At 36.9% G+C, this 13,995-nt stretch overlaps 1 protein-coding gene across 4 annotated transcripts; it reads right to left on the reverse strand.

The window, feature by feature from the left end:
* Positions 1–212: 212 nt before the first annotated feature.
* VRN5 (Fibronectin type III domain-containing protein) lies at positions 213–9,923 on the reverse strand. Of its 4 annotated transcripts, XM_086455034.1 has the most exons (6): positions 9,809–9,824; positions 9,573–9,631; positions 8,019–8,077; positions 2,609–3,263; positions 1,808–2,118; positions 213–1,707 (listed from the first exon to the last, which is right to left on the reverse strand). In XM_086455034.1, the coding sequence occupies exons 3-6, from the start codon at positions 8,047–8,049 to the stop codon at positions 530–532; spliced, it is 2,175 nt and encodes a 724-aa protein (XP_086311160.1). In that variant the 5' UTR covers positions 8,050–8,077; positions 9,573–9,631; positions 9,809–9,824; the 3' UTR covers positions 213–529. The 4 variants fall into 4 exon arrangements, with proteins under 4 accessions (XP_086311160.1, XP_086311177.1, XP_086311168.1 ...); XM_086455051.1 differs by adding an exon at positions 4,541–4,751 and having other exon boundaries at positions 8,019–9,923; XM_086455042.1 differs by lacking the exon at positions 9,573–9,631 and having other exon boundaries at positions 9,809–9,894.
* Positions 9,924–13,995: the final 4,072 nt, after the last annotated feature.

Consider the following 13,995-nt stretch of genomic DNA (forward strand, 5'->3'; position numbering starts at 1 on the left):
TCTTCGGTCCCGCTGAGCAAGGAAGAGTAAAATATATCAGGAAAACTGCATGTCAACAACATTCACAGGCAGCGACGGCAAAAGAAAAGGGGGAAACAAAGATACAATTTCTTTCCTCTCCAAGCCCAACAAAATTTTGGGGGGTTTGCCAGGAAAACAAGAAAGTAAAATGCGGAATGCAAATGTAAATCAACCATCGAGATCCACCATCATTAATCAACAAATTTTATCCAACTACTCCATTGTTGAAACAGTTCCAGTTCTTCGAAATACAAATAGAAAAAAATGGGACTGACAGAGTGAGCCTTCTACATTTGAAAATATCCAACAAACAATCAGAAACCCATTCCAACAGGCCCCAATTCCAAAATGTCTGGCTAGACAACCCAAGTACAATGAATCAAATCCTAAGAACATAAAATAAATGTAGAGAGATATGACAATGATAATAATCAGAGAAGAATCAATATGTAGTAGAAAAGATAAATCTAAAACAAATTATCAATCCCTGGCGTCTGGTGTGGTGGTTTCAGTGCCATAGCTTACTACAGAAACCATTCCGTGGTCTCTTGCACGATATGATATCCAAGAAGGAATCAATCAGTTGCCCCGCCAAGCTACTTGGATCATCGATCAAAGTATGGATAAAGGTACTCACCACCCTACGTTCCTGCTCAGTAGATCTTAAGCTAAACCATGTTAAGAATTTCATTCTGAATTCCTGTTCAATGTGCCCCCCACGTTCAAGCCACCGGATGATCTTCACACAGTACTCGTAGCTTCCATCCAAGTGACCAGGCCCACCGGAGAATCTCAATGGTGATCCATTTATCAAAGTACTATCACAGTCGTACCCCTCTTCATTAGTACTTGGGGGCCGTTTCCTACACAACTCAGTCCGTGACTCAACAGCGGGAACTTCTCTGATTGGCCTAACCAACCATGTCTGTGAGTCACCACTCCCGTTTGATCTCACTCGACCATTCTTCTCCATCCCATGAGAAACAATGTCGTCCTCGGCCTCGACAACCTGATCTGAAGTGCACCCATTGTCTTCATCTTTGGAGTCCTCTGGTGGAATTACCTCTGCATTCAGATCAGGCACAGATACAACATTTAAATCAAGTTCACGGGAAACAAATGGAGGTTGGTCTTCATCAACAGTTCCGGGCTTTATATCAGTGCTCCTGCCACAGCATTCTTCCACGTCAGCACTAGGACACCAATCAAAATAGCCTTGTTCTTGGGCCCAAGCAAGATGTAAGATCTTTCCCAGATCTCGGACCTTAAAACTAGAAGATCCGACAGCTTCCGCATACTTGGCAGTCGAACTTCCTTCTACACCCGAGTTTTCATTCTTACGATCGATCCCAACTGTTAAATCTGAATTCTTGTGGATTATCTCCACGCTTTTGGTGAAACATTTAGCCTCAGAGTGACCCAAGTCGCCAGCTTCTGTGTATGAGATTATTCTAAAGGTGTACTCTGTGCAGGGTTGCAGGTTTGATATCAGAATCCTTCTTTCAACTCTTGGAAAGACGCAAATAGGTTCTTTTGAGTGGGATCCATCTCTACTCTTGCAATACCAGAGCTTGTACCCCTTAATATCTTCAGATGAAGCAGACGAAAAGTCTTTCAATACAATTACGAGAGATGAAGATGTCACCTCTTCAAATTGAAACCTACAAGCAGCAGGAAGTGAATCCTCTGCAATGGAAATAAAGAAACAGGTTTATTATTCGAAGTGTAACCTTTTTTTTTCAATCAATTAGTAGAAAAAAGTAGTTGAACCATTGTTGTAACTCGCCTCTGTGGTGTGGGTTGGCATTCGAAATGGTGTTTAGCCATGCGTCTGCCTTTTCCATCGCAACAGTGCAGAGCTTCTGTACCTCACCAGCAACTGAGAGTCTGCTGACGATGCCACGAGCCATCTTGGATGAAACTCCATTCACTGGCCCCACCTCTGTTTCAAGTTTGGCCTTAGCCTTGCCCACTATTTCATGCAATCCTTTGAACCTGGACGTCCCATCCAAGAGTCTGTAACTCAAGGATATCCTATAACAGAGAACATCAACACGCCGAGCATCCCTGGCTATCACCAGCTGCTTCTTCCATTGTCTGCAGGAATACTCACAAGATAGTAATAAATGAGTCCAAAGGTGAAAGACATTCTGTCGTACCTAAGTTGGAATTACTCTATTCAAGTTTTACAGATTTATTTATTTATCTTTATTATTATAATGAGAGAAGGCGGAGTAGAAGTGGCTCGACACCAAAATTTGGATCTCACAAATACACACACTATAATCACCTTGGCTAATTTTCAAAATTACAAAATGTGCATTTTACTATGTAATTTTCAAAAACCCCTATAATTAATATTTTAAATTACAAATAAGCTCTTCTAATACATGTGTGTTTACACACACCACCTTCTAGTTAATTAATCATTCTCTTTGTCAGATTGTCAGACAAAGATCAAAACAGGGAGCATTGTCCGATTGCTCTATCACACTTGCTATCCACCTTTTTGATCATTGGTGAAAAAAAAGAACAGAGTCCAGCATGTCTAAGTCTTTGTAGCACAAAGTGAAATCAAATTACTCACCCGAGAATGCCCGAGACTTTGCCACAAGAAGCACAGCAATAACTCCCATCTAGCTGCATCAACTGCCCAAGATCCACAACCCCTACCTTTTGACGTTGAAGTGCACACTCAATGTGGCAAGACAAACCACATGAGTCCCATTCACCAGATTCAGCTGTGCAGACCAACCAAAGACTAGGATCTTTGTTGTCATCAAACAAGTGACATATGCAGCAAGAGCACCTCTTGCAAAATGCGTCGTCTGAGGTTAAGACAGCTCTACATGCAGAATTTTTACAGATCCATGTGTTTGCACACCCACCATCCAGAGACATCTCCATACATGGTGGAAGGCGAATGGGATTTTCCCCTTTCCTCTGTTGCTTCCTAGAAGCCTGATTGTGGGTCAATGTTGGTTGACTCGATGAAGCTTTTCTTGACTCCTGGTTTTTACATCCTTTGATACTTGATATTTTGGGAAGTTGATCCGTGATTTTGCATTTTGATGAGGCAGTGTGTTTCTTTTCCTTGTCAAAGCATGTGCGAAGCAGTTCCTTCTTTGGAACAGATTTATGATACTCTTGGAGGATCTCTTCACCTCTTGAAGCATCATTTGAATGTTCTTTAATCTCTGGGGTGCTTTGACTACTGGAAGAAAGAGTCTGTACACCGAAAACTGGAAGAGAAAACAACCAAACAAGAAGTTATTGCACGAGCATATATTACAGGGAATACTTTAGGTAAACTAATGTGTCTATAAAAGCTAAACCAACTGAAAAAAATAGTTGCTCTCAATGAAGAAGTCACAAAAATGAAAACTAAGACATGAAATAAACTTTTGAAGGAATCAAATATATAATGAAACCATATGATAACACAGGCATTGGTGTGAAAATAAGCTCATGCGAGTAGGGAACCACTACACGGGGGAAAAGGAAAATTCTAAAAAGGACAGTATTGCAAGCATACTACATGGTCGTCGATGGATCGAGTCAGACTCGATTAAAACAGACTCAAAAAAAATTCAGATTGGTTCGGGTACCAATACAATAATATACCATCAGATGGAGGCATGTTTGATCCAAACCAAAAACGGTCCACACTTTACCCTAACTCTGTGGAGGACAACATGAATCCTATTTCGCCATATACCTCTAGCATGAACCATATCTTCAGTTGAGGCATGGCCATTCATATATTTTCTTTAGTTTGATCAATACACATTGATAAAATGATACTCCATAAACGCTCCTACACTTTATCCACCCACCACTAATTTTATGGATGACATCATCATCAAATTCTCCATTTTTTATGTACACCTGAACCTAAATAAGGGAAGCTGTCTCTTTGGGTTATCGTTTGTGTATCAATTTTATTTGATCAAGTTCTTAACAGATCCGGTCCTTCTTGGATCCCAGTTCCTCGCTTGAAACCCAATGTCATCAGCTCGGATAAGATAAGATATCAAAAACAACTTGATCCATTGATTAGGGGTGCAATTTGGTTCGGGTTGGTTCGGTTTAGAGCAAAATCAGAACCGAACCGACCAAGGTCGGTTCCATTATATAGGAACCAGAACCAAACCGAATTGATCTAGAACCGAACCGAACCAACCCAAACCGACCTTAATTCGGTTTGGTTCCATGGGTTGCCAAAAAACTTCATCTAATATTTTTTTTATTAAATAAAAAATACCTATTTTTACTGAACTTTATCTAATATTCAAGAAAAAAAATGGTAAAGTGATAATAAGAGAATAGAAACTAAAATAATAAAATAGGGTAAAACAGGACAAGATCTCCTTCAAGAAAATAGAGAGCATGAGCACAACCAGTGAAATTATTTCAAAACAATAATGTTTTTTATGATTTCCAAAATAAATTTAAAAAAAGTCAAAAAATAATCTAACTAACACTCAACAGTATAGAAGAGGCAGGTAAGTGAGCAAACCCATTCATAAAAGCAGCCAAATCACAGAGGGAGGGATGACCCACCGGCTGCCGGAGTTCAGCCGCACACCTGCAGCCACACGCCCACAGCCACACACCTTGCAAGTTGCAAGAGGTGAGAGAGAGAGAGAGAGAGGGAAGGACCGATGACCCCAATCCTCGGAGTTGAGAGGCAGCCCGCACACCCGCAGCCGCACGAAGATCGGAAGAACCTGGTGAAGAAGTGAAAGACGCAGGCGAGGTTGAGCTGAACATGAGTCGTTTAGAGGAAGATGTAAAACTGAGAGAGAGAGAGAGAGAGGACCCCGGCCGCCGGAGTTAAGAGCAGCCTGCAACTCGCAGCCCACAGCCGCAAGAGACGAGAGAGAGAGGGAGAGAGTAGAGAATAAGAAAACTTATTCTTAGGGTTTTGAAAAAAAAAATTATATTTTATTTTAAATTAATATATTGGTTCGGTTTGGTTCGCTTATATATCAAGGCCGAACCGAACCTATCGGTTCTTCATTTTTTTAACCCGAAAGCGAACCGTATTTAGTATAAACCGAACCAAACCAATCCAAAATTCACGGTTCGGTTCTCGGTTTGAACTGAATTAACTTGCACCCCTATGGATTGGATTACTTGGCAAATGCATATCCAAAAATAATTCATTATAAATTCTAGAACCAAGAACTCAAGAGTCTTAATTGAGAAATCAAGTGTCGCAGAATTCAATGCCTATTTCCCATATAGATCCTAAAGCAATTAAAAGTCAACAACCCGTGGAAACCAAAATATTCTTCAAACAGTGAAGATTCTCAATAGGGTCTAAAACATAGGGTAATGTGTATGATCAAGTGTGTGACAACTTAAGCATGTTAAGTTTTGCATGACAACCTTGTGGAAAATGATTCAAAGAAAAGGAGGGGATACAAGAAAAAGGACATTGAGAATAGAACCACAACATACAAATAGATCCTACGAGCTTCTTGCCTTAATAGGAACTTACAACTTGGTTTTAACTTCTGAGGTCATTACTGAATAACTGTTCAAGACACTGCCAGGATTCTTACATGCACTGGAATGATGGCTAAAAAAAACATCAGTATCTTATGATCATTAAATGTCCAACAAATGACATAGAAAGACTTCAGTGCTACTTTAATTGGACCTGACTTTGAAACCTAAGCAACATCAAAGCCTCCACTTCTTTGAAACTTTAGTTACAACAGGACTTCTGTAGTAGACCTATAATGGGGCACAAAATGGATTCTCTATTTGTGTTAGACACTTCATTTTCAGGTGAAAAGGATATTTCCACAACATAGCCTGCCCATCACCCTACTGTAAACAAGCAACACAGTCCTTTTATAGCGCCCCTGCTAACATCCATATGAAGATTACCTAGGAACTTCTGTTAAACTATTTTTTAAACAACTAAAAAAGGGAGGTCACGGAAAGGTCTTTATGAGCAGTACTGTTTGAGATACTGCCTACCTCTCAAAGGATTTTCACTTCTCATTCCCCACAAAGTCTTATGGTGAGAAGCTCAAGATGAGCAGTCATTTTAAAACATAAAAGGTTCACTAAAGTCTTACTCTTTTTTAAAAGTTCAATTGTTATCCTTGCTCCATAAACACAACAAGAAGTAAAAAAAGGTAACAGTCAGCACATCACAGATCGATTGGAAAAAAAAAAAAAAAGGATCCCAAATAACTCTAGCTAGATCATAATTAATCATGCGATGATTGATGGATTCGCCATTATCCTTGCACATACAAAAATTAACGATAGTTCCTTTTTATCTACTTCTCTCATTCTTTCATTTTTATTTTCTGACTATATGCCTTTTCACCAATCATTAATCATATTCTTACATGTTATACCTCTCCATTAAATCCATGTGTTTAGCCCATATACCATAAAACTAGCGTCCATTTTGCAGCAAGGACTAACCATTCCATTTACAAATCAAAGCCCATGTAAGGTCTTCAAAGAAAATACCTCTCTAAACCTTTGAACAATCTACACCAATAGAACACAAAACCCGAAATACAAATAATGGTTTCCTGCAAAGATTGCTCATCCCCTTCAAAGATTCTCCCACTCCGTTCCTTCCTTATGCCCCTTATTATTCAGCCCTCTTATAGCCTATTTTTAGCATAGTTGAACCTTCTAAGCACCCTTTAATCTGCTGGTCATCAGCCTTGTGGATTGCAACTTATCCGTAAATCAACTTGCAGATTGCCAATCATATGTGCAGCTTCAATCAGTAGATAAGTGCTAATGTGATGAGGGTTGTTATGTTTGTCTGGCATCAAGACTCTGCAGCAACAATCTGCACACCAAAACCTGTAGGTCAACTAGCACATAAGCTCCAATCAGCAGGTTAACTTGAAGAAATCAGCAGCTCCTTCTTCACAAATTTCCAGCTCCCATCTGCATACTAGCTCCAGAATCCAAGCGATCGCTCACATCTCCAGCATCTTTCGTTAGAAAATAATCAGACAATAACCCATGGTTGCATCAATGTCTTTCTACATCCTAGGATCTCAAACAATAGCAACAAGTACAAGGGATGCATTAATCATGGAGGCATCCTTCAGTATTCTTTTGCCAACTCAAGAGCCAATAGACCTATCTCACGGTTGCTTTAGGCATTCACGATGCCTAGGCTCTCAATTCAAAAGTGAATTTCTCACAAAAATGTAAGGAATTTAGTAAATAAACATTCAATTTTGGGTATGGCCTCAAATATTTCTGCGCCATATCTTTATGGACCAAAATCCATTCAACTACGTCTAAATTTTATCAATACAAGAATCAAGGAACATATAATGATTGGGAAACTATTCTGTACCTACTTGGGTAAATAATTAATTAATTACATTTTGAAGCAAAGGGAAACTATTCTGTACCTACTTGGGTAAATAAATAATCAATTACATTTCGAAGCAAATTTATATTAATAAATAAAAACTCATCCAATAGTTCTGAAACCACGAGACATTCACTTAGGGTTAACCAATGCAAAAAAGTATTTATAGCGTGCTCACTTGAAGTAACTACATCAATATTTTGCACCTTTGCACAAATCATTACAACAAGCTATAGCCAAACCAAAAAGGAAACAAAGTGAAGAGCACCATGTAAATAGTATCTAGCAATAAATGTTAAGGGTGCTCTTTAATGTGTGCCCTAAAGGATGCATTAAATACAACCCAAAATTTATTTTACTACCTAAAATACCCTAAAAGAAAATCCAACCAAAAATACCCTCAAATGCTTATAACAAAGGTGCTTTAAATGCATCCTAACATGTGCCCTTAGGGCACGTGTTAACAAAACCCAAATACTTATACTAATAATTTTCCCCTCTCCTATTCTATTACAGTTATGTCGCATGTAAGCCCATGCAATCACAAAAGCAAGGAATAGAGATCCACAAGCATCATGTACCCTCACAAAATGAATCAAGTACAAGAAAAACAAAACCATACCTTTCGCAAGAACTTTATCCTCAGAATCCATTCCTTTAGTTACAAGAAGGCCATCATCCCTGTGAAATTTAATCATCAGTAGGAAACACAAACACAAAAGAAAAGGATTATCAGTATAACAATCTGAAGTTCAAACCCTCCAAAATTTGTCTCCTGTTTTTATAAGTTGTACACGTCTAGGCATATTAATGTCTAAGCAATGATTGCACATCCATTTTCTAAAAAATGACCATGAGGGATGTGTCATATTCACTGTTCAGACATAGCCCTATAGTTGATGAGTGACTAGAGTTTGCCTGTGCCGGGTTTAGGGGGTGAAAGAGAAAAAACAATAAATTTGGAAGGGTATTATTGGAAAAGAGGAAAAGCAACATAGAAAGTTGTAAGGTGTTTTTGGAAAGGGGTAGAAGAGAAAAGACAATAAAATTAGGGGTATTCTTGAGAAGGGAAGGGAAGAAAAGAGAAGACAAAGGTAGAGGGACAACCATCCTCGAGATATGCTGTTTATGGGTTATAAATCTGAGACAAAGAAGTGGGGTCCACCATTGTGTTTAATTATATAGATTTATATAATCATAAACTCATAATGTCTATCAGATTATCTAAACAAATTCTTTCTATATTGTATACTCAACATGAACTAACGTATCTTAAAAACAAATCTTCCAACGTATGGAATAAGTGAACAAACATTTTGGCATACGAGGTTCATGATGACCAATATATATGTATGACGTTCCCTAACTGTGTTAGACATTAATCGCGTTTTTAGTGTCCATGTTACATCAATCAATGACAAAGATAGACACAAGGCGTAACACCCACAAGTGTACATTATTATGAAAGACATCATTTAAATATAAATTGGCATAAATACAAGTTCATGATAGAGCAAAAAAATTAAAATGTGAGTAAACATAAACAGATAAGAGTGACGACTAACGCACTTGTCCAAGTCAAGTCTATACCCAACCATCTACTGTACTTTTCCTCCACTAATTATAATTTACATCCATGAAATCAATGAACATACAATGAAAGTTTTCGACATTTCATGTGTAGGCTATAGCGTAGAACTTGTTACAAAGGAAGGAGGGGGGGGGGGGGGGTGAGGTAGTAATAAATGTGAACCCATTGTGTCTGCAACACCAGAAACTAATTTAAACACAACCACACCACTCCAGTGAAGATTCCTGAGGTGTCAATCCAAGAAACCCATCCTCTCGTCACAAAGCGTGATTGTTACACCAAAGATCATAACTTTAACAAAATTAAATGAACAACTGGAGAAAAAAAAAATCCATAAAAGTTTTCGGAGTCGAGAAATAGGTTCAATTAATGTTTTCGAGTTTCCTTGCAAAATGCTAACTTGCAAAGAAGTCGATTTCACAAGAATACGGAATTTCTAGATAAAAATTGCTCCCCCGCACCCAAACAAGCATGCAAATCAGATACACGAAAGAACGTCAAGATCATCATCATCAAGCCAAACAACGAAAGCAAGAGAGAAAAAAAAATGGGGAAAAGTGTTAAAAAGGGGATCTATGAGAATACCTTGAAGAATGCGACAGATAAAGAAAGACAAAATTAGGGTTTTTTTTTGTCGAACAACCCTAGAAAAAGAGAATGAACAAATTAACCAAAGAAAAAAAAAAAAAAAAGTTTTTTTTGGAAGCTCTGGGGCAAGGACTTTCTGCTTGATGATTGTAATTGATGTCGAAAAAAAAAAAAAAAGAATTCGAAAAATATATTAAATTAGAAAAAGAGAGAGAGAAGAGGGGCGACGTCACCAATCTGGTTGGTTTTCGATGATGAGGTTTAACCGTCTAAGGAGAGAGAGAGAGAGGGGGTGGGTGGCTTCTTAGAGAGAGAATGGTTTGGTAGAGTCGTTGAGGACTACTGACTTCGAGAGAGAGAGAGATCATCGAATCAAGTGTGTGAGAGCCTCGTGGACAGTTACCACCGTTGATTATATTTTTGAAAGATTACTTATTGAATAATTCAAGGATGTATGACTTATGCTCGTAACACATATTTGGGAAAATTATTTAGAGGACCTTCGTGGAGGGACTTCTTTCTAAATAATCTCTAAGTTTTGGACGAACTCTTTAATAATCCATTTGGTAAACTGTTAAGAAAATAAAATTTTCTTAACAGCCCTCAACCTCATGTCCCACATTTCTTATGAATAAATATCCTAACTGTTCCAATCACATTTTCATAAATAAAAAATATTAGATTTTTGACATCTCAATTGAGTTTCAGAGATTTCATTCCACAGGAAAGAATTTAAGAATGAAGAAGTTATTTTCAAGGATTTTTTCAAGTATTTTAAAGATGTATATAAAAAGTTAAGATTTTTTTTTTTTTTTTTTAATTATTAAATGAAAATTTATCAAGAATGGGTCTTTTGGGTTAAAATCATCTAAACAAATTGTTATCTCAAATTTTTAATTGATATTTCTATGTATTTTAGTCCAAAAAAATTTGAAAATTAAAAATAGGTGGATTTTACCAGTGTCGAGTTCACCACTTTTTATTTTAAAAGTAGTGAACTCGACAATAAATAAAAAAGCAGTGAGTTCGCTAATAATAAGGAGTCACTTAGAAAACAAAAATTTATTAAATGTCGAGTGAAACTACCTCCAAAAACTTAGAGACTATTTAGAAAAAAATCCCTCTGCGAGGGTCCTTTAAGTATTTTTTCCTACATATTTTATTCAAACCATTTAATAGTCAGATACTCGGATTAGAGAGAATTTTTGCTCACAAAAAATATCAATCTTGGATTTCATAGAATCCTAATTTTAAATGAATTATTTCATAAATGACGCTCTTTTATACTAGGGATTCCAAATCTTATCCTACCTATTAGTGTTTAATTATGCTTGATGACAAGAATCAATGGATGAGATTATGTGACCACTGATGCCTGAGAAAAGTGGACCAAACAAATGTTTATTCGATGAATGAGTTGTCCCAGTCGAGACTCCCACGTCTTAGTTCCCTTGAGTCTATAAAAGAACTTAGCTAGAGTGACACATGGTAGCCTTAATGATCTTTATAGTTAAGAAAAGATATAAAAATGGTAAAGGCAAGGAATTAATGCAAATCTTGATAGAAAAATCTCTACTTTGATCTAGATTCTAATAATATCTAATTCCCAAAAAGAATATGAGTATAAGAAATAATAAATAATTATAATTTTATGCAGAAGTAAATGGATAAAAATAAAAATATCTTAATTCTCTAAAAAGATATGGATCAGTTGTAAGATTTTTTAAAGAACTTAGCCAAGGAGATTAATAGCCTCTTCGTCTATAAATATAAAAAGGAGATAGGTAAAGAATTTTCGATTGATTATTGAACTCACCCTTTATTTATTTTTGCTAATTTGATCATCAGAAGATCTCAATGTGGTAAAACCTCTCAAATCTAAGACTTTTTGAAATAATCAAAGAGAGATCATCATCGAGACTTCGAGTTTGGGGTGAGGTAATCTTTACCTACACTAGGCCATGTCCTATCTAACGGTTGAGTCGACACTCGACAGATTAACTCCCAAATCTGAGCCAAACTCTAGACATTAATCATGCGTGACTTCCTTTGATAACTAAACAAACCTAATAACACTATTAAAAACCCAGTTCACAACATGTCATGCTTGACTAATTACATTCATATCGTTTCAAGTCAACTCGAACTTAGGCTTGTTTCATAATCATGGTTATGACTTCAAAGGTCATTCAATGATAATATTGACATCACCTCCCTGACCCCCCCCCCGACACATGCCCCCACGCTCTCATCATTGAATCATAGATCATTTGCCTCAGGATACGCATAATCATGAATCTTTTCTTATGTATCCCGAGACAAATGATCTACGATTCTGTGATGAGGGGAGGGGAGGGGAGGGGAGGGGGGAGGAGATCATATTATTATGACTTTACCATATAGTGTGTGTGTGTGTGTGTTTTCCAATCTCTTAGAGCACCTAAAGACTGAAATTTTTTATTAGTGATTTCTAGACATTAGATTTAGCAATTTTCATCATAGATCAAACCCACATTAGGTCTCAATCTATCTAACTCAAGGGTTAGAATCTGTTGGCTCATAAAAATACGAAATCGTAAAACATGAAATTAAATGGTTGAATTATTTTAGGATTATTTTTACTAACCATTCGTTATTTCACGTTTTAACTATTAGGTTTTCTTATTTTTTTGGGATTGCGAGTAATTCAAAGGAAAATTGCCCGAAATAAAATTTGGTCAAAGTAGAGGTACGTGGGAGAATTTTCGAGTTATTTTGGTCAAAACAAAATTTTAGACGGGTCTTAAGTCTTAACGCGCAACTTTGACGTGGAACTGAGGAAGTCAACGAATTTGACTGGACTGGGTCCACAGTCACACGATTTTGAAGTCTCACTCGTGGTGCTTTCGTGTGTTTGCGACCTAAGAATATTTGTGGCTCCAAGGAAAGATTTTCGATTTAGATGAACGGATGAGATCATTTGTTCACTTTGCTTTTCTGTTGAAGAGATATCTTAAATACAAGCCACAGCCCACAGGACCAATGAACACGTATAAATTAGGACTTTTCTAACCTCAACGAGGTTTGACAACATATCCAATAACTTTCGGTCTGGATCGATGATTTGGATTTCAACAAGGATCCAATTGGATAAGATTCCCACTTCTAATAAATTATCGGATTGGGTCTAGATCAAAATGTGAGAAACTATGTCAATTATATTTAAATATATGAAATTTATTTATATTTTGTATTTCAAATTGGATTTGATCTAATAACAGACAAACTCGATTGTTATAAGACTTTATTTGGATCCTAGTGTTGAGATCCAAAGAACATCTGATCCAATTCTTTATGGATTGATTAGGGACATGATCCAATTTTTATAGAATGGATCCTAAATTGACACTGATCTGACCCGAACCAAACCCGATTCATTGGCAGGCCTCGATGGTTTTCTTAGGGTCATGAGTATACGTTTCTTATAGATTTGTTTCATTAGGAAAATCCTTCCATCTCAATCAATTTATGAAACATCAAATATTCTTTGTTTGTAAAACTTATAAATTGGTATGATGTGCCTTAAGGGCACATGTTAAAGTGCAATAAATACACGTAGGGAATAAGTATGGGGGTATTTTTGGAAAAAATAATTTTTTTTAAAGTAATTTTATACAAAATTCAATTTCTCAAGTGTAATTAATGCACTTAAACATGTGCCCTAAGGACACTCATTAGTAAGACCCCTAGTATTTTTTTTGCTTAATCAAACTTTGGTTTTGTCCTTTTTTGTTCTCTTTCTTTTAATAACAATGAAATCTTATCCTGGAGATTTGGGATCCACCATCTCCTTATGTTTTGATTACTCCTTTGACTAACAACATTGCAATTCGCCTTGGTAAGGGACAACCTCACGAGTTTTTAGACCACCCAACTTGAGGTTGGGATTGTGGTGCTCAACCCTAGTGTTTAATGAATTAAAGTGTCTTGAAGTTAGGTTAAATTGGCCACTTCTCGAAAGAATCTAGATCGTATGCATTCAGGGTCGGGGATTGAAGTTCTCCACCCACACTTGAACATATGTCACATACGTCATAATCTAAGAAATTTTTTAAAGAGTCGTGATAATCTAGTGCTCTTTTTTTAGACGCCCCCATCACAGAACTGTAGATCCATTGCTTTAGGATATACAACAAAAAGATTTATGGCTCTGTAACTACCAGGTTAGGGAGCTTATGGGGGCATTTGATAAAAGATTGTCAGATTATCATTAGGCATTTTCCAAATGAGATATTTTAGACATTAATTCTTTGGATTGTGGCTTATGTGGCATGTGTTGAGTTGTGAGAGAAGAACTTCAATCCTTCACCCTGGGTGCATACAAACTGGACCGTTAAAACACAATCATAATAAATATGTATAAAGGATAATCCTGACTTTT

Source organism: Akebia trifoliata, chromosome 1 (genome assembly GCF_017979445.1).
Source record: "Akebia trifoliata isolate Shusen 1 chromosome 1, ASM1797944v1, whole genome shotgun sequence".
Lineage (NCBI taxonomy): Eukaryota > Viridiplantae > Streptophyta > Magnoliopsida > Ranunculales > Lardizabalaceae > Akebia > Akebia trifoliata.

Excerpts from the sequence above, each read along its gene's own strand:
- VRN5 (XM_086455026.1), bottom strand. The coding sequence starts at position 8,094 with ATGATTAAATTTCACAGGGATGATGGCCTTCTTGTAACTAAAGGAATG. Across the intron at positions 3,264-8,018 it reads GGATAAAGTTCTTGCGAAAG|TTTTCGGTGTACAGACTCTT; the intron begins GTATGGTTTTGT and ends TTTCTCTTCCAG. Across the intron at positions 2,119-2,608 it reads AAAGTCTCGGGCATTCTCGG|ACAATGGAAGAAGCAGCTGG; the intron begins GTGAGTAATTTG and ends GTATTCCTGCAG.